This window comes from Typha latifolia, chromosome 9, assembly GCF_019914945.1.
Source record: "Typha latifolia isolate L0001 chromosome 9, TyphaL0001v2, whole genome shotgun sequence".
Taxonomy (NCBI): Eukaryota; Viridiplantae; Streptophyta; class Magnoliopsida; order Poales; family Typhaceae; genus Typha; species Typha latifolia.
This window is the reverse complement of record NC_133094.1, coordinates 8,656,398-8,680,786: the sequence shown is the minus strand read 5'-3', so window position 1 is coordinate 8,680,786 and position 24,389 is coordinate 8,656,398. Positions and strand designations below refer to the sequence as shown.

Below are 24,389 nucleotides of genomic sequence, written 5' to 3'. Positions count from 1 at the left end.
GCCTTACGTCCGAGGTCGTTAGTCTGGGTGCCCAGTAGACATTCGAACACATATCGTTTTCTATCAATTATAAGGGTGCCCAGTCTGGATGGATGTTGATACCCTTAGTGGATGCAAGGTATAGTTATGTTTGAGACATTATTTGTGGATGGCAGAGTATGCTCTGAGCCTTCAGGCATGATGTTGAGACCGGGTACCAGATGTTGATTATGCACAGTGATCTAGTATGATGATGATATTCAGAGATGACATTGATTATTGAGATGTTGAGAAATGCATATGATTTCATTATCATCTGATATACTTGATTATCGAGTAGTCAATATACATCATATGTGATTGTATTTTATATCATAGTATGATCATGGTCGGCATGCATCATATATGTCATATTTGAGAGAGAGTTATGATGATGATATGACATGGAGATTATTTATATATTATTAAGAATTATATACTTTGATCAGTTATGATATGATATCTATATTTCATTTATATATTATTGAGGATATATTTATATATTCATTCATGACATGATGCTCCTATGTGATTTATATTATTCAGTAAATAACTTACTCTCTGTTTCGCATCACTAATTCGAGATAAGGTCTATTCACTGAGCATTTAGCTCATGACTCTTTTTATTTCTTTTCTAACCTCCTAGATATTATGGTACGTGAGAGTGACTTGAGATATCCTAAGAAGATATTTTAGAGCAATGATGAGGTGAGCTATAGACATGAGATGGTATAGAAAATAGTTTATCTAGATATTGAGTTGTACTATTATTTGATATTTGTACTCTATTTGTATAGACGATAATTTGTATAATACAGGTCAAATTATAATGTACTCGTATATTAGTTGTTTTAGTTATAACTTGATGGTTTATCGTGGCCTGTGTGGGTCCTGCCAGATTATGTAGCTGTTTAGTATGGTTGTTATGGATGTAGATATAGATTTGTTAACAAGTTTAACTTAATGATGTCATGATTTATAGTATGATGGATTATGTGAGCACAGGTGTATCTATGGGTGACAAGCCATGCTCGTCTTGTCGCATGCGCCGCGCGTGCCATGTGGGCACGTAGGCAAGCACATGCCCATGCTAGGTGAGGGCTTTACACTCTTCATCATCCAAACGTGACAGCTTCTCCAACACAATCTCCATTTTCTTTCTCGTTATTATTGTTCCACGAATGAAGTGTCTCTTTACAAAAGGAATCGTACCATTCCTCATTCACTTTTTCACCTTTTGGATTACTCACGTCAAAGACTACATTTTCACTGTTTAAAGGTAATCCAAGAATTACGGCAGTTTCCACTGCCTTCAACTAAAGCTTAAATTTCCCCAAAATAAATGTCGATCCACTCCTTCATCCCTTAATTATCTCTCAAAGGAGTGATGTGTCTTGTGCGACATGAGGAAAGTCAAATGAATACTTGAGAAGTGTTTTGGAAGTAATCTCCATATGTCGATCACAAACAAACTTGAATATCTCCTTTATTTTACTTGTATAACATCGTGAAGTAATCAAGCATGATTTAAAGAGCTTGTATTTTCTCCACTAACTCTCAGAATCGGATCCATTTGTGGCCTTATCAATCTTCTTTTTTGATAGAGGGGTCTGATTGGTTTGAAAATTATCGTTAGAGTCCATCTTCCTCTTTGATAGAAGGGTCTGACTTGGTTAAAGTTCCTTCAATTCACCGCGCTTAGTGGAATCTCTCTGATGCAGAACAACGTTTTGATTGTAGAGTTGAGAAGAAAAAGTAGGGAGAAATAATCAAACCCGAGGAATCCACCAATCGGGGTGTCGGAATCCACCGACATTGGAATCCACCAACAAACACTCAATAGGCAAAAGCTCTTAAAATATTCATTAACCCATAAAAGATGATTACAAGCCTTTATATAGGCCAAATAAAGTAAAAGATAAAAGACGAAAATAGCCCTAGAAGGTGACTAAAAGACAAGATGAAAAAATAGCCCTAGAAGGTGACTAGTCATAACCCTCGTTAAGCCAAAGGGCCACGGGTGCAGCCCTTTTGTGCTTACGAGAATAAACATGACAAAAAGTGGTATCCCCACCAACTCTCCCGGGGTGGAAGAAACTCGACCCAGTCGAGTGGCTCTGATAGTACTCCAAAATGTCAGGGTCAAGCTGCTGTATCTCCTCGCGAGTGATCCACGTACAATCAGACTCTAGTCGCCCGTGCCATCGAATGAGAAAACGGTAAACCCCTCCTTCTGTAGTAGATGTTATTTGATCATCTAAAATAGCGTCTATCTTTTCTTGTGATGTGGATGGGAAAGGAGAAGTGGTAGGTGGCACAGTAGGGATGTCTAGAAGGATAGTAGATGTAGCATAGGGTTCGGTGGGGATGTGCATAGGTCGATGGTAGGCTGCTAGATCCTCAATATTAAAAGTACAACTAATGCCATAATCAGGGGGAATATCAATGACATAAGCATTAGCACCAACATGTTTCAGAACTTGAAAAGGTCCTGCACTACGGGCATGCAACTTCCGAATAACTCTCGAAGGGAATCGTTCAGGTCTGAGACGAATCATAACATGATCTCCAACATCGAACTCCTTGGCACGTTTGTGCAAGTTGGCATGTAATTTATACTGGTGATTACTCGCCTCAATTCGCTTAGTGATCTCTTGATGCAAAGAATGAACATGATGTGCAAATGTTTCGACAAACTCAGAGACTCTAGAATGAGATGACATAGGCAACAGATCTAGAGATTTGCGTGCTTTAAAACCATGAACAACTTCAAATGGGCTCATGCTAATAGACCTATTAATGGAGTTATTATATGCAAATTGGGCTATAGGAAGAATGGCATCCCAGTTTTTGTTATGATTACCCATGAGACAGCGCAAAAGATTTCCAAGACTACGATTAACAACCTCGGTTTGACCATCGGTTTGAGGATGATAGGCAGTAGAAAATTTTAATTTTGTGCCAACCATGTGCCATAAGGTATTCCAAAAATAGCTCATAAAGCGAACATCCCGGTCGAAAACAATAGTTTTTGGAAGATCATATAACTTGACGATATGGGCAAAGTACAATTTGGCTACTTGTGACGCATTAGAGGTCTTAGTACAACGAATAAAATGGGCCATCTTAGAGAAGCGATCCACAACCACGAGGATTGAATCATGTTTTCCAAATGTGCGAGGCAAGCCCAGGACAAAATCCATACTAACGTCCCGCCATAGGTGATCAGGCACAGGTAACGGAGTGTAAAGTCCAATTTTTTGTTTTCTGTGCTTTGCTAACTGACAAGTCCTACATTGACCAACTAATTTTGTGACGTCACGTTTGAGACTTGGACAGTAGAATTGGCGCTCCACTTCCTCAATGGTCTTATCACGTCCAAAATGACCCGATAGACCGCCGGCATGGATCTCCCAAACAAGGAAGTCACGCACGGACGTACGGGGAACACAAAGCTTGTTAGCCTTAAACAGGTAACCGTCTTGGAGGAAATAACTATCCAAAGCTAAGTTCGGATCGGTCAGCAAAGTGAGAACGATTTCGTCAAAGTCTGAACAAGTTGTATAATCTTCCTTCATTTTGTCAAACCCAGTGACTTTGATGCTAATGGCAGACAGAAGGTAAACCCTTCGGCTAAGCGCATCAGCCACCTTATTCTCAACCCCAACTCTATATTTGAGTACAAAAGTATACTCCTGTAAGAACTCGATCCAACGAGCATGTCTCGAATTTAGTTTCTTCTGAGAATTTAGGAATCGAAGAGCTTCGTGGTCGGAATAAAGCACGAATTCATGAGGAAGTAAATAATGGCGCCAATAGCGTAAAGCTTGAATAACCGCATAAAATTCCTTATCGTAAGTGGAGTACTTTTTCTTAGCCTCATTTAGTTTTTTGCTGAAATAGGCAACAGGATGGTGTTCCTGGCTAAGGACACCGCCGATCCCGATGCCTGAGGCATCACATTCCACCTCGAAAGCTTTAGAAAATTCAGGAAGACACATTACAGGCGCTATTGTCATTTTCTTCTTAATCTCTTCAAAAGCTTTATCTACTGCCTTACTCCAATGAAAATCTCCTTTCTTCAAGCAAGCATTGATCGGCGACATGATAGTACTAAACCCTAGAATGAAGCGGCGATAAAAAGTAGCAAGGCCATGAAAGCTACGCACATCATGAATATTTCGTGGTTTCGGCCAATCATCAATTGCCTTGACCTTCTCAGGGTCAGCACGGACTCCTTCTGAAGTAACTACAAATCCTAAGAAGATGACTTGATCGACAAGAAAAAAGAACACTTCTTCCTATTGTCATAGAGTTGAGCAGCACGAAGCACTAGACAGACTTGACGCAAATGGTCCAAATGAAGCTCTTTTGATCGACTATAAATCAAAATGTCGTCAAAATACACCACAAGAAATTTGCCCATGAATGGGCGAAGCACTTGTGTCATAACACGCATGAAAGTGCTTGGGGCATTTGATAAACCGAAAGGCTTTACCAACCATTCATACAACCCGTCTTTCATCTTAAAAGCAGTTTTTCATTCATTGCCTGGGCAAATTCGGATTTGGTGATAACCACTTTTAAGATCGATCTTAGAGAAAATTGAAGCTCCCACCATCATATCAAGCATGTCATCAAATCGTGGAATGGGAAAACGATATTTGACTGTTATTCTATTGATGGCTCGACTATCGACACACATACGCCAGGATCCATCCTTCTTTGGCGTGAGCAAGGCAGGCACAACACAAGGGCTTGGGCTCTCGTGGATGAAACCCTTCATAAGAAGTTCATTTACTTGATGTTGCAGTTCAGCATGTTCGTTGGGGCTCATTCGATAGTGTGGCAAGTTTGGGAGGGACGCTCCAGGGACAAATCCAATTGCATGTTGGATATCGCGTAAAGGAGGCAATTGGTCCGGCAGATCATCCGGAAACACATCTTGAAACTCATTTAGTATAGGAGCAGATTCGTCGGATGATGGAGTGAGGGTAGTGCTCCCAACTTCATGAGCCACCAAGGCAAACACAATAGAGCCTTGGTTTGCTTCCTTTTCAAATTCTTTAGAATTTATTATGTGCAAACCGTTTTTACTTGGAGCATTTTTCTTGTTATCTTTATTAATTATTTTAGGGTCCATAGGATTTATCGTAATCTTTTTGCCTTCAAAATTGAAAGAGCACGAGTTGGAACGCCAAAAAATAGTTACATCATAATCAAATAACCAAGGGCGGCCTAAAATAATATGCCCTACATCCATTAGCACAATGTCGCACCACACATCTTCCTTATAAGAAAGAAAAATGATAGGAACGAGGCATCTCTCATTTATAGCAATAAAAGAATCATTTACCCAAGATACCTTATAAGGATTCGGATGAGGTGTAGACTTTAACGCTAGATGAGATATAACGTTAGAAGAGACAGCGTTAATACAACTCCCACTGTCGATGATGACTTTGTAATCTTTAGTCCCACATTTAATGTAAGTGTGGAATATTGCATTCCTTCGCCAATCATTGATCTCCCGGGGTTGCGTCAAAGCGCAACGAACAACACCAACAGTATGGTCTCCATAATCATGATCTTCATCACTATCTTGGACATCATCAGAGTCAGGTTCATAAACTTGTTCATCGAGCTCATTTTCCCCAATAATGTCATCCTGTTCCCTAAGATAAAGGGTCTTTCGAGGACAGTTTGAGGCTACATGACCAACCTGTCGACATTTGTAACATCGACGGGGGTCATTAACAGGTGCAGTTTCATGGAGGGGCCCCTTCCCTTTGTCAGGTTGGGCAGGTGCGGCAGTTTGGGTAGTTCTGGTAGGTACCAATGGTGGTGGAGCTTTTACGCCAACGTGTGCGTAACTGGGAGGGGTGCGCCCAATTGGTCGCCTAGGCAATTGTTGCCTATTAACCATCTCGTAGTTCAACGCAAGAGTGTAAGCTTGGTCCAAGGAGGTAACCTCCCGGAAAACTAACTCTCTTCGAATGTCGTCGTTAAGGCCCCGCCTAAAACGACTCAGTGTCATCCTCTCATCCTCCACAACATTACACCTCAGCATATATTCCTCAAATTGGGAGACATAATCGCTCACAGGCTTATTTCTTTGTTTAAAATTATTCCATTGATCCAAAAGGTCACCAAGATAAGAATGTGGCAAATATTTTTCTTTTAATTTTTCTTTCATTTCAGGCCAATGAATTATGGGAGGTTGGTTTCGTGGCACTAATAGTTGTTCTATACTTTGCCAAAATAGTTTGGCCCAGCCGACTAGTTTCATTTGGGCAAATCTAACGCGTCAGTTTTCTGGTAGATCATACCACTCAAAGAAATGGTCCATCTCACGGAGCCAATCAGTAAATATAGTAGGATCTAAGCGACCGTCAAAAGTTGGGGCATCCACCTTAATATTTTTTATAATTTGATTGTCATGGTTTTGAGATTCTCTAAAGGCGACATTGCCTCTAAACCCCTTATTATTTTGAAAATCAAATGTATCTTTACGATAATTTTGCCTATGAGGTTCTCTCTGAGGACCTCTCTCATGGTGAGGGTAGTATGGAGCCTGTCGATGGGTCTCGACATTAGGAGCGGCATGCGTGGCACCCGTGTTGAACGCACCGACGTCTCTCCTATCTCATGTTGGTCACGACCCATCTCAATAGCCTCAAGACGAGCATTGAAGTCGTCCAATCTAGTAGTAATGGTTTCAATGGACTCTTGTAAAAATCGACGAAAATCTTCCATGGTATTAGGTTCCATAACAGACTGGGATGAAGGGTGAGATACTCTCCTACCACTACAAAAATTCATATAAAGTGTCTCTACCACTAAAGAAATAAATGCAATAAATGAATGATGATATGCAAGCTAAGATATCACAGTGAACAATAAGGGAGTAATAACCAGAATAACCTACAGCCACTTATGAAGTTTTCGGAAGAGCCGCCGACTCAAAGAGAAAAATTGCAAACCAGTAGTATAAGCTCCCGAGATCGAGACGGGGACTGCAGCTATGTCAAGACTTTCCCCCTAACCTAGCTAGTTCTACCGTTAATATTAATTGTTTTTTTTTGTAACAAACAAAAAGAAGTAGGTAGGCAATATCAGGCTCAAGCGCTTGTTGAAATAAAACAAATGAATTAAGCAATGTAAATAGATAGGCAATAGCAGGCAATAACAGGCTTAATATGTTTATGATCCACACCAAAAGAAAGACAGTTGCTATTTTAAGACTAACAAATAACAGTAAAGAAAGGATGGATGTTACCGAATGTTGCACGTCCACTATAGATGATGGTCGTGATAACAGTGACCGAAATCCAATAACAGTGACTATGGCGATGGCTGCGGTGGTAGGGATAGCGGCGGCAGCTGCGATGGCAGGAAGCTGCAAGAATGGCAGCGACGACTACGATGAAGCAGTGGCAGGCCCGCGCAGGGGCTGCAGCGACGACAGTAGTAGATGGTAAAGATGGTGCTGAAGATGGTGGCATGGCAGAGCAAGGGCCGTGGAAATCGGCGGTGGCGTCGTCCGTGGAGGTCGGCGGCAGCGTCGGCGAACAGAGGAAGATGGGATGATGGATGTGAGTGACGGTTGGGGCTAAAGAGGAGGAAGATGACGATGGGTTTGGATTGGGTTGGTTGGGATTAAGTTAGGGAAGTAGATAAGATATGTATTTATCTTAAAATTTGGGAACTAATTTTCAAAAATTATGGAAACTAATACCTAAAATTTTGGAAACTAATCCCTAAAATTATGGAAAAGGTAAATAAGAAAAAGAAGAAAAAAAATATCTTCTAAAATTAATTTCGAAATCTAAAATTAAAGATAAAAATGAAACAAACAAACTGAATTTCGGATTTTTTTTTCTCTTTTTTTTTTTCAGAGAGCTATTTCTTTCTTTCTTTTTTCTTCTTTTTTTTTCAGAGAGCTTTTTTTTTAATCTAAAACGGGGAAAAAAAATCTATTGAATAAAGCTTACTTGTGATTATCTCCTTGTGATGGTAATGGTTTATTGTTTTCCTCCTGACGAAGAAAATATGGGGCGCTGCGTAGAATCCAGGCGGTGGAGCGTCCATAAACTAGGAAACAATCCGCTCTGATACCAAAGCTGATGCAGAACAACGTCTTGATTGTAGAATTGAGAAGAAAAAGTAGGGAGAAATAATCGGGGTGTTGGAATCCACCAATCGGGGTGTCGGAATCCACGGACGTTGGAATCCACCAACAAACACTCAATAGGCAAAAGCTCTCAAAATATTCATTAACCCATAAAAGAAGTTTAGAGAGATGATAAATTATATTTCGAAATAGTTTTTGCAGGTTCAGATGAATTTTAAAGACCAAGAAAGCACAGCAGCAATTACGCATTTACATAAAGGTAAATTTTTTGGGACTTTTGCAGCTCCTAGTCCATAGACCTTTGAAATGGAGAAAAGATTCAATAAGTTACTAATATAACAGAATTAGGAAAAGCATCTACCCCATGGTTGCAGTACATAATTGGAGTATACAACTTGAGAACAAATACCACAAGCAATAATATAATAGACTAATGAATTAATTAACAGCAGTACTTTTGATAAAGATTAAAGAATACAGATGACTAGTGCTTCAAAAGCAGCACAATTTAGGGCCCGTCAGTTGTATCTATTAATACAATAATCGTAATCATCATGCAGAGTTGGGATTTTACAAAAATAGCAATCCTACTCACTCTAGCAAATGGAAATATTGAAAAGTAGAAGGAAAATACAATTTGGTGAAAGAAAACTCCTTGCCAATGAAGCTAATGCTATCAATAATGCTATCAAATAGTTATATCTGCCCATTGCAGACTTCTTCCATGAGCCCATTGATCAATCTCATTTCTTGGTGCTCTAAATTTCGCAGCATTAACAGGATGTTCACTATGGGAGACTATTGCACAGTAATTTTCCTCCATGACAGTGGCTAGACAGCTTCTACTTAGGGTTTTGCTTACCTTCATCCGTAAGGATCTCAGGGTTGCATAGGGGCCCTGGTTGGTCTAAGGTTGCAGGACTGGAACTTTCGTTTTTTCCAGTATCAGTACCATTCAGTAACCCATCTACATCACTGTTGATGACATTTGCGGGCTCCTTACTTGTTCCTGTATTGAGAAAGAGGCAGACTACAGCACAGTCATCAATTTTGGATGTTGGGTATCTGAGCCTCCACGCTCGAATTGCCAAGGTAACGAGGGAGCGAGCTGCAGAAGACCGATCAGAAGCTGAGGCAACAATGTCGACCACTTCCTTATTGGACAACACATCCCACACCTAGAGGATCAGACATCAAACAAACAGATAAAAATGTGCAGTAGAACTTATATGTAGTAGTTATTAGTTATAATAGTCGATTGCTAAATGGAAGTTGTGAGTAGTTTTTGCTTACTCACCCCATCAGTAGCCAGCACAATAAACTCGTCCCTCTCGGTGATGCATCTATAGGAGATTTCAGGCACAGAAATTAAACCAAACTCCTTGAGACAAAAATCCCCGAATGCTCGTGCCATTGCTAAGCCTGGGGCATCAACATTTGGAAGCCAAACACGAGCCACCTGTGGCTCCTCGCGAAGAGCAAAAACTCTTCCCTTGCACTGCTTGATTCTTTCTGCCTCCCCTGTTAAACAACATGAGATTTTGGACATTTTCAGAAATCTTAAGACCAGGCCCTATGTGAAACGCAAATATTTATATACAAAAGGAAAATGAATTTAATGCTTAACTATGTTCCTGTCCATTATGACTGGTAAACAAACCATTAGAACAAGAAATATATAAATGGTTCTTAAATGAAAATTACAATATGTATTTATCATTTTGCACAATATATATAAAATCAGAAATGGTTCCTAATTAAAAATTTTAACATATCCACAAGATTTGCACTATCCCAATATCAACAATCTATTATGATAACATCTATTATAAACTTTAATAGCTACTAAAACTGGCATATTGTTCTATACAGCAGGGTAAAGAGGAGCATCAAATCTATTAAGTAATATGATTTTTATATAAGGCCTAAAATATGATTTTACATAATACCTCTAATTAGATCGTCATTAGATTTTTAAAAAAAAAACATCTGAAGAAAATTCAGAAAAATATGTTTTTAGTTTAGATATTATAGGTTACACTACACACATCATGCTTCAAAGGGCAACCTTTTAGATCTTCTCTACATGGACAATATGAGATTTCAATCATCAGGAAATGTGCTCAATAAGCAAGCATACATCTTACTTTATGTTGAAGGATAATACAGGGGAATGAGAACACATTATTTTCTGTCATGCAATGTACAAGATAGAAAGCATATATGTTAACTAGCTTGATCTTGCTATATAAATAATTTCCAAAACTTCCCTGCACTTAGGGGTGGAGACTTCCTACGAAGGTTAGAAAGGACCAAAGCAGATCTTGCTCCACTTGGATTACAAATTTGTCTCTTTAGAGGATGCTGCTCTTAGGAAACTATCCTTTCATCAATTCTCGACCGAACAATCTTGCCTTTCTGGAAGTGGAATCCTCTATACTATCAGAAAGGACTACATCTACCCTCCTAAGATTTTGTTACGGACCAGATCTGGAATAATCCGTCCGTAGGATGATTATGAAAATTTAGGTGGAGGTAGCCTAGTGAGTTAGGGTTCTAATGGCTCTGGTTTCATCTAAATCAGAAGTCGGGATGAAAAGATAAAAATAAAATAGCGGAGATAGGTCAGGGAGGGCAGAACGGTAATTTCTGACGTTGTGGCGGTCGTCGGAGGGTGGTGGACGGCCAAGAGTGGTGGTGTACGGCCGTGTAGTAGGGTGGCTGCTGGAGGTAGGAGGTAGCTAGGGTTGTGGCGGTCGTTAGAGGGTTTAGATGCTTGAAAGGAATCTACGGTTATGATCTACTCCTATGAGGATAAAGACAATCTAACGGCTAATGTAAAAAAGATAAGGATGAAAATAATAACTGACTAAACTCAAATTTCTCTCAATGATTGGATACTTGGATTCTTCGATGAATAACAAAGAAATTTTGCCCTTTATATATAGAGGTGGTGTACAATAAGTCCTATCGGACTTAGCCCTAAAGGCTAACCCAACTCGAATTAGGACTTGCTTTAAAGGCTTATATGACCTAATTGGACTTGCCTTAAAGGCTTACTTGACTTAATTAGACTTGTCTTAAGGGCTGTCTTGACTTATTTGGATTTGCCTTAACTAGACTTGCCTTAAGGGCTGTCATGACTTATTTCGACTTGCCTTAATGGCTCACATAACTAAATTAGACTTGCCTAAAAGACTTACATCATGAAATAATTAAAAAATAAAGACTCAACTCGACTCGACTTGACTCGATTTAACCCACGTAGTCAGATCGTAACAGATTTTTATACACTTCTGCTCAATAGTGCAAATCTCAGCTATAGTTCCTCAAACTCCACTAGTAGACCCTCCACTGATAATAGTACTGCCTATTGGCTTGTATCTTTTATCCAAAATGAGAGGCTGAAAAGCTTCAAGTTCTCTGGACCATGGAGCACTACCATGAGATGTAGCAAATCCACCTGATAATCATTTTCTGTTATCATCTAATAGACTCAAAGTTCCATATCAGATGACTTTCAATTGTTTTTCTTTTCCTTTCAGTCTCTCTTTCAAATGGGAAGCCAAACCAGCTTCCATTCTTAAAAGTTGCACTTGATTAGATGCTTCTCACAGCAATCATGGTATTGTTATTGTGATCAATGCATTTGTTGGAACACTAGAGTTATTAACCTGTCGATGTAACTGAACATCTTGAACTTGCATTTGATCTCCTTGTTATTTTTCGCTCACCTCCAATTATATGTTCACAGTCAATAGGACACTATGCCACATACTCAAGGCAAACTCATCGACGTGAGTAGAGTTATTAATTGTTCAATTGAAGGCAATTAGGGAAACTATTCATAAGACTGAGAGACTTCCATCCCAACATTTTGGATGTTCAGAGTTATAGCCTGAGTAAGTGGACCATAGTGCAATTTACAATCTCTATCGGTCTATCTATCTATTACTAGAAAAAAGTGCTGGCCTTTCATTGAGTTTCCGTCATTGCCAACAAAGTTTCTCAAGTCTGGCTAACAAAGAACAACTACCTCTAATAGAAATGATTGAAGACTGTAACTCAATTTATTTTTATGAATATGTTTAATGGATGATTTAGCCGCTTGCGCCCTCATTAAGATCTTTTTTGTTGGGAATAACCCATACCTTCTTGTTTAGATGAACTACGACCACAACTAGATACCATGCTTGCTTCTTGTCTCAAGCAATCCAAGAAAATCGGTAGAAACACTCTAGCACACTTAGCAAATAGATACCAGTAAGGATGTATAAATTCATAATTTTCTATTGGTAGGCTCTGATGTACTACAAAGTTTGCAACCTTTGACAAATCAGATTTTGTGTTGCATCTTGGGCTAGATGAGATACTTTTAGGGTTCAACAGAGTCCCTTCCACTAGAGTAACAGTCCAAGTGTTAGTTTCTCCTTTAAAGAGATTGGCAATCAGCAGAACACAGAATTAGTCTCCTAGCCCATCATTTTTTGACAATGTTGATGTCGGACTTCTCTTTAACTTCTCCACCTCCTCTTGTTTCTTCATACATGTTACATACTCCACGTGAATAACAATTCACGGGTTGAACCACATAGCAACCAATATACTAGAGATCTTTGCTGGTGGAAGCCATGAAAAATAATCTGTAGGTCAAATTACTATAAATTTTGAGATCCACTCCATACAACTTTCAACCAATTCACTTTTGATTAAAAGGGCCAATTTATGCCATGACCAATCTAAAATTCTAAACCCACACTAGAACCGGTAAGATCACTGGTTTCAGGCAAGGTTCCCAGTTTCGGTCGATCCCGATCCCAGCCAAAACCAATCGGTTGATTGGTTTCGGCTGGGGTTTCGGCCGTTTCGGCTGAAACCCGATCCGTTTCGGTCGGGATCGGCCGTTTCGGCCGATCCCGACCGAAACGGGTGGGAACGGGTCGGATCCGACCCGGAGGACATCAATAATTGATGTCCCCATCCCCCACCTGCCTCTCTCTCCCTTTTCTCTCTATCTCTCTCTCTTTTCTTCTCTTTCTCTTTTCTTTCTTTCTTTCTTTCTCTCTTTCTCACGGATCTCTTACTCTCTTTCTCCCCGGCAACTTAGTGAGTAGATCTCCGTCTCTCCGGTGACCTCGACCTCCGGCGACGTTCTCCGACGACCTCGATCTCCGGCGACCTTCAATAAGTTTTTTTTTCAGTTTTTGTTTTTTTTCCCGCGCTTGCTGCTGCAACAGCAGCAAGCTGCAAGTGCTGCAGCACTGCTGCTGCTCCTCAGCACAGCAGCAGAAGCAGCAGGCAGCAGCAGCTTCTCTGCTGCAGTAGCACCTGGTGCTGCTTATGCAATTATGCCTCATAAATTTTAAATTATTTTATATTTTATTTTGATTTTTGTTTATGTTTTTTAGTTGCAGTCTTGCAGAGCTAAAATATCAATGGCTCCAAAAGAGAAGTCATATGATACCGACATAGGGTGACAACATTGTAGCACTATTGGGCAAGATAAAAGGCGCGTTAAATGCAACTGGTGTGGAAAGGAAATAAGTGGTAGTGTCAGCCGTTTGAAAGAACATTTAACTAGAAGACAAGGAAATGTAGCAGCTTGCACTCAAGTGTCTTTGGAAGTTAGAAAGCAGATATTGGCTCATTTAATTGGCAAAAAGAAGGATAAACAATCTGCACAACAAAGAGAATCAATGATTCGTGAAGAATTGATGCATAATCCTGTACAAATTGATGATGATAGCAATGAGCAAAGTGAGGAGGATGAGGAGGAAAGACAGATGAGGAGGGCAATGAAAGAGAGCAAAAATATGCATAGAGAAGAGGAAGAGTTAAGAAGAAGCACTAGTGGTAACTTTCAGAGATCTAGATCAGTTAATATACGAGAAAGAATATGGGGGCAGCAGTTCTACACATAGGACTCCTGGTGTTACAGCAAAGTCTGAAAATATTGGACCAATGGATACATATCTTCAGAAAAAAAGGGGTCGTACACAGATTTCAATTAAGACAGCTCTCAAAGGAATTAAAAATGCAAAGAAACACATTAGTAGAGCTATCTCTAAATTTTTCTTTTACAATCATATTCCTTTCAATGTAGCTAATAGCCCTTACTATCACACTATAGTGGATGCTATACAATCAGTTAGGGCCCGTGTTCTCCCTCATAATTCAAATGATATTGCTACTAAATATCTTGACTCAGAGGTAGATGAACTTCATACTTATATTGAGACATTTAAACGGTATTGGAATAAATTTAGTTGTACACTAATGTGTGATGGGTGAAGTACACAAAACAGAAGAAATATAATTAATTTATTAGTGTACTCTGGCATGGGGACAATATTTTTGAAGTCTGTGGATGCTACTGCTCATTTTAAAAATGCAGATTATATTTGTCAGTTGATGGATGAGGTAGTATAAGAAATTGGTGAAAAAAGAATAATCCAAGTGGTTACTGATAATGGGGCAAATTATAAAGCTGCTGAAAATTTACTGATGATTAAAAGACCTTATTTATATTGAACGCCATATGCTGCACACTGTATTGATCTGATGTTAGAGGATATTACAAAATAGCCTGAAATTGACATGGTCATATGTGAAGGTCAGAGGTTAACAAATTTTATATATAACTATGGTTGAGTTCTTAATTTACTCAGGCAGATGACTGGTGGTAAGGAGATCATCAGACCCGGCGTCACTAGATTTGCCACTCACTTTTTAGCCTTCGAGAGCATCATGCGCTACAAGGATGATATTATGCGGATGTTTACATCACAGGAGTGGTCTATGAAAATTAAGAATATGAAACCTAAAGATAAATCTTTAGGTGAAATTTTGAAAAATATGGCTCTTGGAAATACATTTTGGGATAATATTACAATTGACACCGTAGTATTTGAGCCTCTTGTCAAAGTATTAAGACTTGTAGACAGTGATGACAAGTCTGAGATGGGTTTCTTATATGAGACAATGGACATAGCTAAAGAATCAATAAAAAAAATGTGGGCCAAAGTTATAGAAAGTGGTGAAAGATGATTGATTCTAGATGAAACAAACAACTACATAGAGATATACACGCTGCTGGTAAACATGCTTTTAAGTTTTAAGTTTTAATTTACTTTTATTTATAAATATTTAAAAATTTGAATGCTTACAATTTTTAAATTTTTACAGGGTATTTTCTTAATTCAAGATTTCAATTCTCTAAAAATGTCAATAATGATAGTAAAGTCTTGTTGGGGGTTAGAAAGGTAATCAGCAAGCTTGAGCCCGATATTCATAAACAAATCATGTGCGATAAAGAAGTAAGTTATGATTCAATTAAATAATTTTATTATTATTTGTTTCAAGTTTTAACTTTCAATAATCAATATAATCAATAAGCTAATAATATATTTCTGATTTCAAATGGAGAGATATAGATTGAGAGCTGGGCAATTCAGTACTGCTAAAGTTGCTGCAGCTATATCTCATAACACTCCAGCTGAATGGTGATCTATTTATGGATGGGAGGAGGCACCAAATTTGACGCTAATAGCAAAGAAGATTTTAAGTCAAAATGTGTCTTCATCACAGTGAAAGAAATTGGACTACTTTCTCCTTAATCCACACAAAAACACGCAACCGATTGACAATGGAAAGATTGGAGAAGTTAGTTTTTTGTCATTATAATATGAGATTGAGGGAGAGAAATTTAAGAAGGCAGAAAATGAACAACTGATTGATTTAAATCATATTTTTGATGAAGAAGACCCCTTGACTCCATGGATCAGAGAGATAGAGGACAGGATATTAGATGACAGAGATAACCCATGGTTAGATGAAATATTGGGAGAGACCACGACGAGGGCAGAGGCTAGTACGAGTCGTTTAGTAGCGAGAAATAGTATACCTACTAGTACTAGTCATAGTCCTGATGATACATATGGTGGTGAGACCATTCCATCTACATTTGTTGAGGAAAGTCAAGGAGGCATAAGGAGTGAAGACAGAGAAACTGAGGATATATATACATATCAACGACGTCGTCATGAGATGCATTTTGGTTCCTATGATTATGGTACATCGAGTATTTATTGTTTGGAGTCATCACAAGATCCATATGCTAGTTATTATCCTTAGTATCCTCAGTATTCTTAGGCACAAGATCCAAATGCTGATTATTATCCTCCTCAAACGCAAGTCACACAACAAGATCCATACAATATGACTAGTATGACGGAATCACTTTTTGGAGCATCAGGTACCGGACATCAATATTTACAAACTTATGGTGATTATGATGATGAAGACTATAGAAATTTACGAGAACCAGCTCGGTATTCAACAAAGTTTTAAATTTTGAGTAAGTTAATACATTTTTTTAAGTTTTTAGACTTCATATGTGAGTAATTTTTGTTTTCTTATTTTTTTTCATTTTTTTAAATTTTTTTGCATTTTTCTGCATTTTTAAATAATATTTAGAATTTTATATAATTAAAAAATAGTCCGATCCGATACGAACGGCCGATACGGCTGATACGTATCGTTTTTCTAGACGGCCGATACCGATCCCGATACTGGGAACCTTGGTTTCAGGCTGCTTTCCACCAATTTTGGTGGTCTTGACCAAGGTTTCAAAATTCAGTATTGAGATCGGGATCGGCCATATCGGTTGTATTGGTTGTATAGGCCGTCCATATCGGATAAATTCTAAATATTATTCAAAAATACGAAAAAATTTCTAAAAATTTAGAAAAATGATAAGAAAATAATAATTATTTGCATATGAAGTTTAAAAACTAAAAATTACATTAAAACTTTGATGAATACGGAGTTAGATCTCCCTTCTCTTTCCCCTTCTCTCTCTTTTCCTCCCTGGCAAGGCAAATTTATTTTTTTCTAATTCTTCTCTCTACCTTTTCTCTCTCATTGTCACACAAATTTTAATTTTTTTTATTTCTTCTCTCCCTTTTCTTTCTCTCTCTCTCTCAATCTCTCTTTTCCTCCCTCTTACCATCACAAGGTAATTTTTTTCCTCTAATTTTTTTCATTTCTTCTCTCTCCCTTCTCTTTTCCTTTGAATCTCTTCCTCCATCCCTCACTGTTACTTTAGCAAAAAATCTGCTAAAGTAACGAGATTGAAAGGAGAGAAAGATAGACAAAGAAAGAGATTGGAGAAAAAAAAAAAGAGGAAGAAGAGAGAGGGATATGCTAGAGGAAGAGAGTAGAGAGAAATGAGAGAGGGCACCGGTGAGAGAAGAAATGAAAAAAATTCAATATGGCCGATCCCGACCTAATACGAATTGGGTATCCAGCCGATACTTGGCCATGGATTAGCTGATCCCAATCCGTTTCAGTCGATCCCACTCGGGATCGGCCAAAACTTGGAACAATGGTCTTGACTAATGATTCTAGTCTCACTAGTTTCAGTGCTTTTGTTATTTTCTTTCGGAATTGCCCAAAATTGGCTAAATCAAAATTTTAATTTGACTTTTAATTCTTGGGTTGTATTTTAAGGGTTTTCCACGTGAATCCAATTGAATTTAGTCCAAAACACTAATTATTGGTCTCTCCATTCTACATATAGTTGAGACTGGATACAAATGGAATATTTTTAAATTGTCAGGAATCAGCCTATAAAGAATGCAAATGAGTGGGACCTATGATCTTTTTCTCCTGATGTTGATTATGTTGTAGATTTTAAAAATATCACAAGTTCTTATGGATTCTTATGGTAGCCAAATTATATCTATATCTGTACTTAGCTAATATGGTAATTAAGTTCACTACCTATTCACTATTTGTATTCACATCCATATATAGGGGAAAAATATGGATGCGGATACAATGTTACCATTATTTGCTATGTTCAGCCCTAGTGACTCATCGAGATCTTCACTAGCAACAGTTGTTAGACTTTCCAAATGACGCCAATGGCAGCCATCTATAGTATTTGTGCGATATACATGGAAATTTTTTTTGGTTTGAGAAAGTAGAACCCATGAATTGAAAATTCGGCCTATCCAGATCCGAATCAGCTAGTTTGGGTCTTCTGAGTTAGATCCATAATAAATTTGACTAAGATCTGAACCGGGGGCATAAATAATTGATGTCCTCATCCCCATCGCCATCATTCTTGCTCTTTATACCATAGTCATTACTTAGTTTTTAGGCTTCATGTGTAAATAATTATTATTTTCTTATTTATTCGTCATTTTTTCTAAATTTTTAGAAATTTTTCTGCATTTTTTAAAATAATATTTAGAATTTTACGTAATTAAAAAAATACTCTAATCCGATATGATCAGCCGAGATGGCCGATATATATTGTTTTTTTTGGCAACTAATATTCGAGTTTCCAAACCTTGTATCACTACTCATTTAAGGGATAAAACAATGTATCACTATAATGGCATCGCAAATAGCAGTGGATGCTATAGAACTTGAGTTTTCTTCCAACTAAAACAAATAAATAATTTATTGAACAACATAAATCTTAGAAAACTAGGGAGGGAGATATTTGAAGTCCCTTCAAGTACACTTGATTTTCTGATTGTAAGATGTAACCATCAAATTTTGCATACTTAGAAGAACATGACTTAAAGTGGTAGTTGCTGTCAATCTTCAAGGGTCATATTAATATGCACAATAAGGACAGAGAAATCAAAACTCATAAGACCAGCTCATCATTAAAAGCCAAAGTTCTGGCAAAGTTCAAGTGACTTTCATGACATAAACAAGTTAACGATTTATGACAGAATAAGAATATTTGATGCAAGCTAGTCCTCCTCAGCGTCTAGGAATTCCATTGGTCCGCAATAAAATAAAGAAGTACAGACATTAACCTGTCCCATGTGTAGTATGAAAGGAAATATCAACATAGGCATAACTTAAGTTTATCTTTCAATAAGACCATACCTCCATATTAACTAAAAGCACATGTTTCATAACAGTAAGACAGAACTACGTTCTTCTACAATTAAATTCAACTACTAGGCATCGATGGGATTATAGAAGACCAAAAGTAGGAAAGCCTCACAAAGAGGGGAAAAACACATACTTGGAAGATTTGGTTTAAGATCTACTGTCAACTGAACGGCATTCAAGGATCCATTTTGGTCTCTAGTGCCCAAGACAGCTCTTGAGTCACCCACGTTCCCAATCACAATATTTTGGCCCTATTGAATAAACAGTGGTTCAATTATATAATTAGGAAACATTAAAAATGCATAGTGAAATGGTTCTTGGAAACTCTTTGCGAAGCAGACTTCTTGACTATGCAAATATTAGAAGGTTGTTAGCAATACTTTTACCTGCCTGACTAGGGCAACTGCTGTTGTCCCACTGTAAAAGCTATTAACATGATTATACAGACTCAACTCCTTATCCATAACTTTAAAAGCCTTCAAGAACGATTCTTTCAACGTCATGAAGACCTCTGGATGCTTTCCCTCACCATGAAATTCAATAGAGAGCCCGGACTTCTTATCTAGGCATACAGATGAATTTTCATCTGAATTCATACTTCCTGGATAGCCCAAAGTGCTTTCTGTATTATCATCAGCTGGTAAGTTTGCACTGAGCTTTAGAGGAAGGATATCTCTTACTTTTCTTGCAACCATATGGCCGTATGGTCCATGACCATCAAAAACCCCACAAAAAACTGTATCTGATCTTGGACCAAAGTTCTGCAAAACAAAATTCAACATTATCAGAAAGTTCCCCATGTTCACAAATTCACTAGTGCTCATTCAGAGTCTCAGACAAGTATTGCCCGAGATATGAACAACAAGAATTCACAAGGCCATTAGAATCTTTAGCAAGCTCAGAAAATGAAATCGAATTTTCAGGAAAATGGCACAGGGAGGGGATACAGATATAGTGAACTCTCCATCTCAACATACAGCAGTTTTGGCCGTAATACTTTCCAGTTACAAGGATAAGAAGATTAGAGAATCAAATACTAACAAGATTGCAGATTGCCAGTAGCCAACAAATTTTACAGAGAGTAAGCAAAGCCAAGTGACCAACATTGCAGCCAGGTAGCCAACAAAACCAATCATCTGAAACAGAGAAAAGGAAGAAAAGAGAAATACTAAAATCGAAGTTAATGCATCCTATCTTACTTCCATCCAAACATGTTGTTTCGAACTTTAAACATCAAAAAAGAGAAGAGTATTAAACATAAAAAAAAGAGAGAGAAATTGACATCATCGAGTAGAACAAGTTCATTGAAACTCGATGAAAATTCTAAATCAAAGCCTAGATCAATAATCTAATCAACAATATTCTCTTTTGTGCAATCAAATGTAAATCTCCTAGCATACCAAGAACACCAGAAGATGCACAAATTATGCCAATGAATTGCCAAGAGAAGGGAGTGAAACGAACCTCCCAGACCAACATAGCATCCTTGTTGATTCCCTTCCAGCCCTGCTGCGTGAAGAGCGACGCCACGGTGCTACCGCCATTTGTGGATATCCTACCAGGGACCCTAAGGAGCTCTTCCACCTTCTTGGAGTCCAAGGACGAGGTCCGTGGCCCCGCCCTCTTCCTCCCTACTTTCTGGTTCTGCCGTCTGGCCACAGACCTAGGGGACGAAGGCGAGACCGGCTCAGACGAGCCACCTGGCCCATCCAACGGCAGGCAGGACCCCATCTTGAGGGCCCTCATGATGCCTAATAGGCATTCCAGACCTGCTAGGCCGCCGACCCCACCGCCTTCTTTTGACGACTCCGTCGATCTTCTCCTTCCTCTACCCTGCCGACGACAACCCGGCCGCCTCCCCACAATTGCCGGCACAGAACTCAAATCCAAACAATAGCCCAAATCCAAACAATAGCCCAATTGAAGTCCTTAATTCCTGCTAAAAACACAAAAAGACCTCAGAAAGCAACTTCCTTTTTCACCACAAACAAAAACATCTGAACATGGTCGGCTGGAACGGAATATTATATTTCCCCTCACAGGCAATTCATCAAACCATTGCAGCACGCCACAAATTGACCCTTTCCACCTCCAACAAGATGAGTTGTTCAGACCAAAACCCGTATAGCCGACCACCTCAAGCAAAGATCAACAGTGCAATAAACAAGAAAGCAAGAAAAGACGGACAAAGACAAAGATCCTATTCAACGTCAAGGATATTAATGATGTCTGCAAACCAAATCCAACAACCCAAGAAGCGGATCCAATGAAGATCAAGAAGAGAGAGACAGAAGGAGAGACTTGGAGAACCCAAACTATAATTCCTCCCGGGTGGCGCTACTTGACCGAATCGCCACTGGATTCTATTCTGCTCCCGGTTCCAATCTCTCGCAACTCCCCTTGTTTTTGTTCCACTTGATTTATTCTTTCTCATCTTTTTACTCGCTTTTTCGAGGATTATTGTGAGATCTTATCTAATCTATTTATTTTTTTTCTTGAAAAAGGATTCGATATTATCTCCTGCGATCCAGCTACTTTATCTATAATAAAAGGTGCCTATATTTGGCTTTTTTATTTTATTATTATTAGATATATATTTTGCTGTTAATATTCACACCTAATTATATAGATATTTATTATTTGACCCCAATATATATGTTAAAATAATTATAAAGGCAAAACAACCTTAATACCCTTGAATAATCTTTATTAAATTTTTCTAGACTAAGGTTAAAAAAAATTGAACTAAAATTTAAAATTAAATGAGAGATATTTTAGATATTTGAATTTTAGTTAAAAGTAATAAAATATATTTTATTCTGATGTTGTTAAGAGTAAAAATTATTTCATAATATTTTTGAGGAGGAGTGTCGAATATTCAGATGGTAGGATATGACCGATAATAAAAACAAAAGTACGGTGTTTTCTGACAAATTTTCCATGATTGATTTTGATATTCCTTTGTTTTGTTTATATATTTTTTACATATTTTAATAACATCATATTTCAGTTTCAGGAATTTTTTTTTTCATTTCACACTCTGTATTATGTATTTATTATGATTCGCCTTGTTTTTTAATTACTTCTCTTCACCCATGAATTTCTATTAAATATCAAATAAAAAAAACCCATCTTCCAAACTTTATTTACTGTGGTTTATTTGGAAAAATTGCAACGCCTTTTCAACTATAGATGTTTTCTATATTTTCACAATGATATATTTTATTTCTAAAATAAATAATTATGCACAAAATTATAATGTTTTAAATTTTTTTTAATATTTTTATCTATGTCTTCCTCAAATTATCAAAATTATTATATTTGTTTTTTTTGTTATCGTATCGTATCATATGTTAAGATAAACCCCAGTAATTCAAACGTGTACGTTGAATAGTTTAATACTTTTAATGATAAAAAGTTTAAATATTCAACATTTTAATGGAGAAAAGATACCAGCATCTTTATTAACCATAGTTGTTGGATTTTTCAGGAACACCCCAAGTTGGATATCTTTGGAAGATTCCGTGAAAAAAAAAAGAAGAAGCAAGAGTCAAATTAAAATTAGGAAAAATAGGGTGTAAAGTGAAAATAAGCCCACAGGATCAGGATGTGAAATGGAAGACAAATCCTCCCATCTTTCATAATGTGTTGTCTGGGGTCCACTGGACAGCTGGTCCCAGATTGGATATAAACGATGGCTTTACCCTCCAGCTTTCTTTTTATTACGGAAATGCCGTCAGCATATAAGCCTACCATTCCACCTGATGGGATATGGTGGACCTCCACCCAATCATGCCATTATCCTTTCCTTGTATAATTCTTTATCTGTTCTAATGGGTTATGGATTTATGGGCAAGTTGCAATATATATATATATATATATATGTTGTCAAGTAATCTAAATTGCTCAATTTAGTCTATTTAATTAGTTAATTGTAGGTTATTTTATCCTTGGCAAACATAGCTGATATTGTCTAATTACTATGATGTAATATTGTGAATGATAGGAGGATGAAACTTAGTTTCATCCAACAAATCCAACACATTTATAAGTTTTGAGTGTAGCACGCTTAGCAAATCTTTACTAGAGCTCATTCCAAAGAAAATTTACCTTCTCTCCTTGAAAGACTCTCCCTACCACTGACGACCTCCTCTCCCCTCTCGCTTCTAACCACTTTGGCAATGAAGGGAGAGATTTTTCCCTCCTCCCATGTGAGTTTACTCTCTCTTTAAATACTTTTGTGTCATTGATGCTGCAACCTTCACCGTCATCGTTGATACTATAACCTTCGCCACTACTACTACAGCCAATGCTACAATTGTCATCGTGGTCATCATCGACAACGAGAGTTTGGAGGTCAATTGTGGGTTAGTAGCTTAGTTTTATTTTCTAGATATTTTGACGATATGATATGATCTATGTTATCTTATTATTTTTTAATTTTACAATTATATCATTATGATCGGTGAGGTGATTCTATTATTGAGTCTTAACGACTTTTCTCTCCCACCCTTAGGTATTTTTTTCAAGTTGTGCATCTTTAACTATAGAATCACGATAGAGCTATTGAAAAATTTAAAGTCTTTGCACGTGCGAATCTATCAGGATCATGTTCTCTTGTTGTATTTTTTCTACACTATTGGGCTTGATATATAGTTTTTCTTCATGGTGTTATCTAATGTAGCTAAATGTAAAGCTTGTGTCAAAGAGTCGTCATTGTATTTCCTCTCTCTTTTATATGTCAAGCTCTATTTAATGTATCGATATTCAATTTAATCAGACTTTATGTCTACAGGCCTTCCATCAAAACATAAAAAGAAAGTTAATTTCATCCTAAGATAGTCTACAATTCTTCTCATTTTGAAGTAAAAATGAGTTGAAATTAGCTAGTTACATATGGAGCAAAATAGTTTTGGTACCTTAAGGTTTCAAATTATAGAATCAAGTAGATACTAACTTATAATTTACTTATCAATCATTTCATGAGATTGATTGTATGTGAACGTAGTAGCCAAAATTATCAATCTTTTTTAGTCATTTTGATCTCACACATGTCTTTAAGTAAAAAAAATAGACTAACCAACTCTGGTAAAGTTGGTAGGTACATTCTCCATGACTAAGGAGGTCATGAGATTGAATCCAACCGCAAACAATTATTATGTAAAAAATTATTTGGTGGTTGGTGGTAGCTTGGCTCAATGACTTGACTCGGTTGATGACTCAGCGGTGGGATTAACTTGAAGGAGCAGCTCGGCAATGTAATGGCTTGGAGTAGTATCTCAGTAGTGTTTAGTTCAGAGCAATAGTTTGACAATGA

At 37.7% G+C, this 24,389-nt stretch overlaps 1 protein-coding gene and 1 long non-coding RNA gene across 4 annotated transcripts; one reads left to right on the top strand and one right to left on the bottom strand.

Annotated features, from left to right (window-relative positions):
- Nucleotides 1-8,590: 8,590 nt before the first annotated feature.
- Nucleotides 8,591-21,548, bottom strand: LOC140794908 (probable protein phosphatase 2C 33). Of its 3 annotated transcripts, none has more exons than XM_073147185.1 (6): nucleotides 21,113-21,499; nucleotides 20,537-21,011; nucleotides 19,459-19,833; nucleotides 19,206-19,323; nucleotides 9,450-9,673; nucleotides 8,591-9,330 (listed from the first exon to the last, which is right to left on the bottom strand). In XM_073147185.1, exons 2-6 carry the CDS (start codon nucleotides 20,816-20,818, stop codon nucleotides 8,995-8,997), a joined length of 1,335 nt encoding a protein of 444 aa, XP_073003286.1. In that variant the 5' UTR covers nucleotides 20,819-21,011; nucleotides 21,113-21,499; the 3' UTR covers nucleotides 8,591-8,994. The 3 variants fall into 3 exon arrangements, with proteins under 3 accessions (XP_073003286.1, XP_073003284.1, XP_073003285.1); XM_073147183.1 differs by having other exon boundaries at nucleotides 20,537-21,008; nucleotides 21,113-21,477; XM_073147184.1 differs by having other exon boundaries at nucleotides 20,537-21,548.
- LOC140794910 (uncharacterized) lies at nucleotides 21,359-22,956 on the top strand. Its single transcript, XR_012110225.1, has 2 exons — nucleotides 21,359-21,624; nucleotides 22,563-22,956. It is a non-coding gene; the product is annotated as an uncharacterized lncRNA (long non-coding RNA).
- Nucleotides 22,957-24,389: the final 1,433 nt, after the last annotated feature.

Excerpts from the sequence above, each read along its gene's own strand:
- LOC140794908 (XM_073147184.1), bottom strand. The coding sequence starts at position 20,818 with ATGAGGGCCCTCAAGATGGGGTCCTGCCTGCCGTTGGATGGGCCAGGT. Across the intron at positions 19,834-20,536 it reads ATGCTATGTTGGTCTGGGAG|AACTTTGGTCCAAGATCAGA; the intron begins GTTCGTTTCACT and ends TTTGTTTTGCAG. Across the intron at positions 19,324-19,458 it reads CAGTTGCCCTAGTCAGGCAG|GGCCAAAATATTGTGATTGG; the intron begins GTAAAAGTATTG and ends TTTATTCAATAG.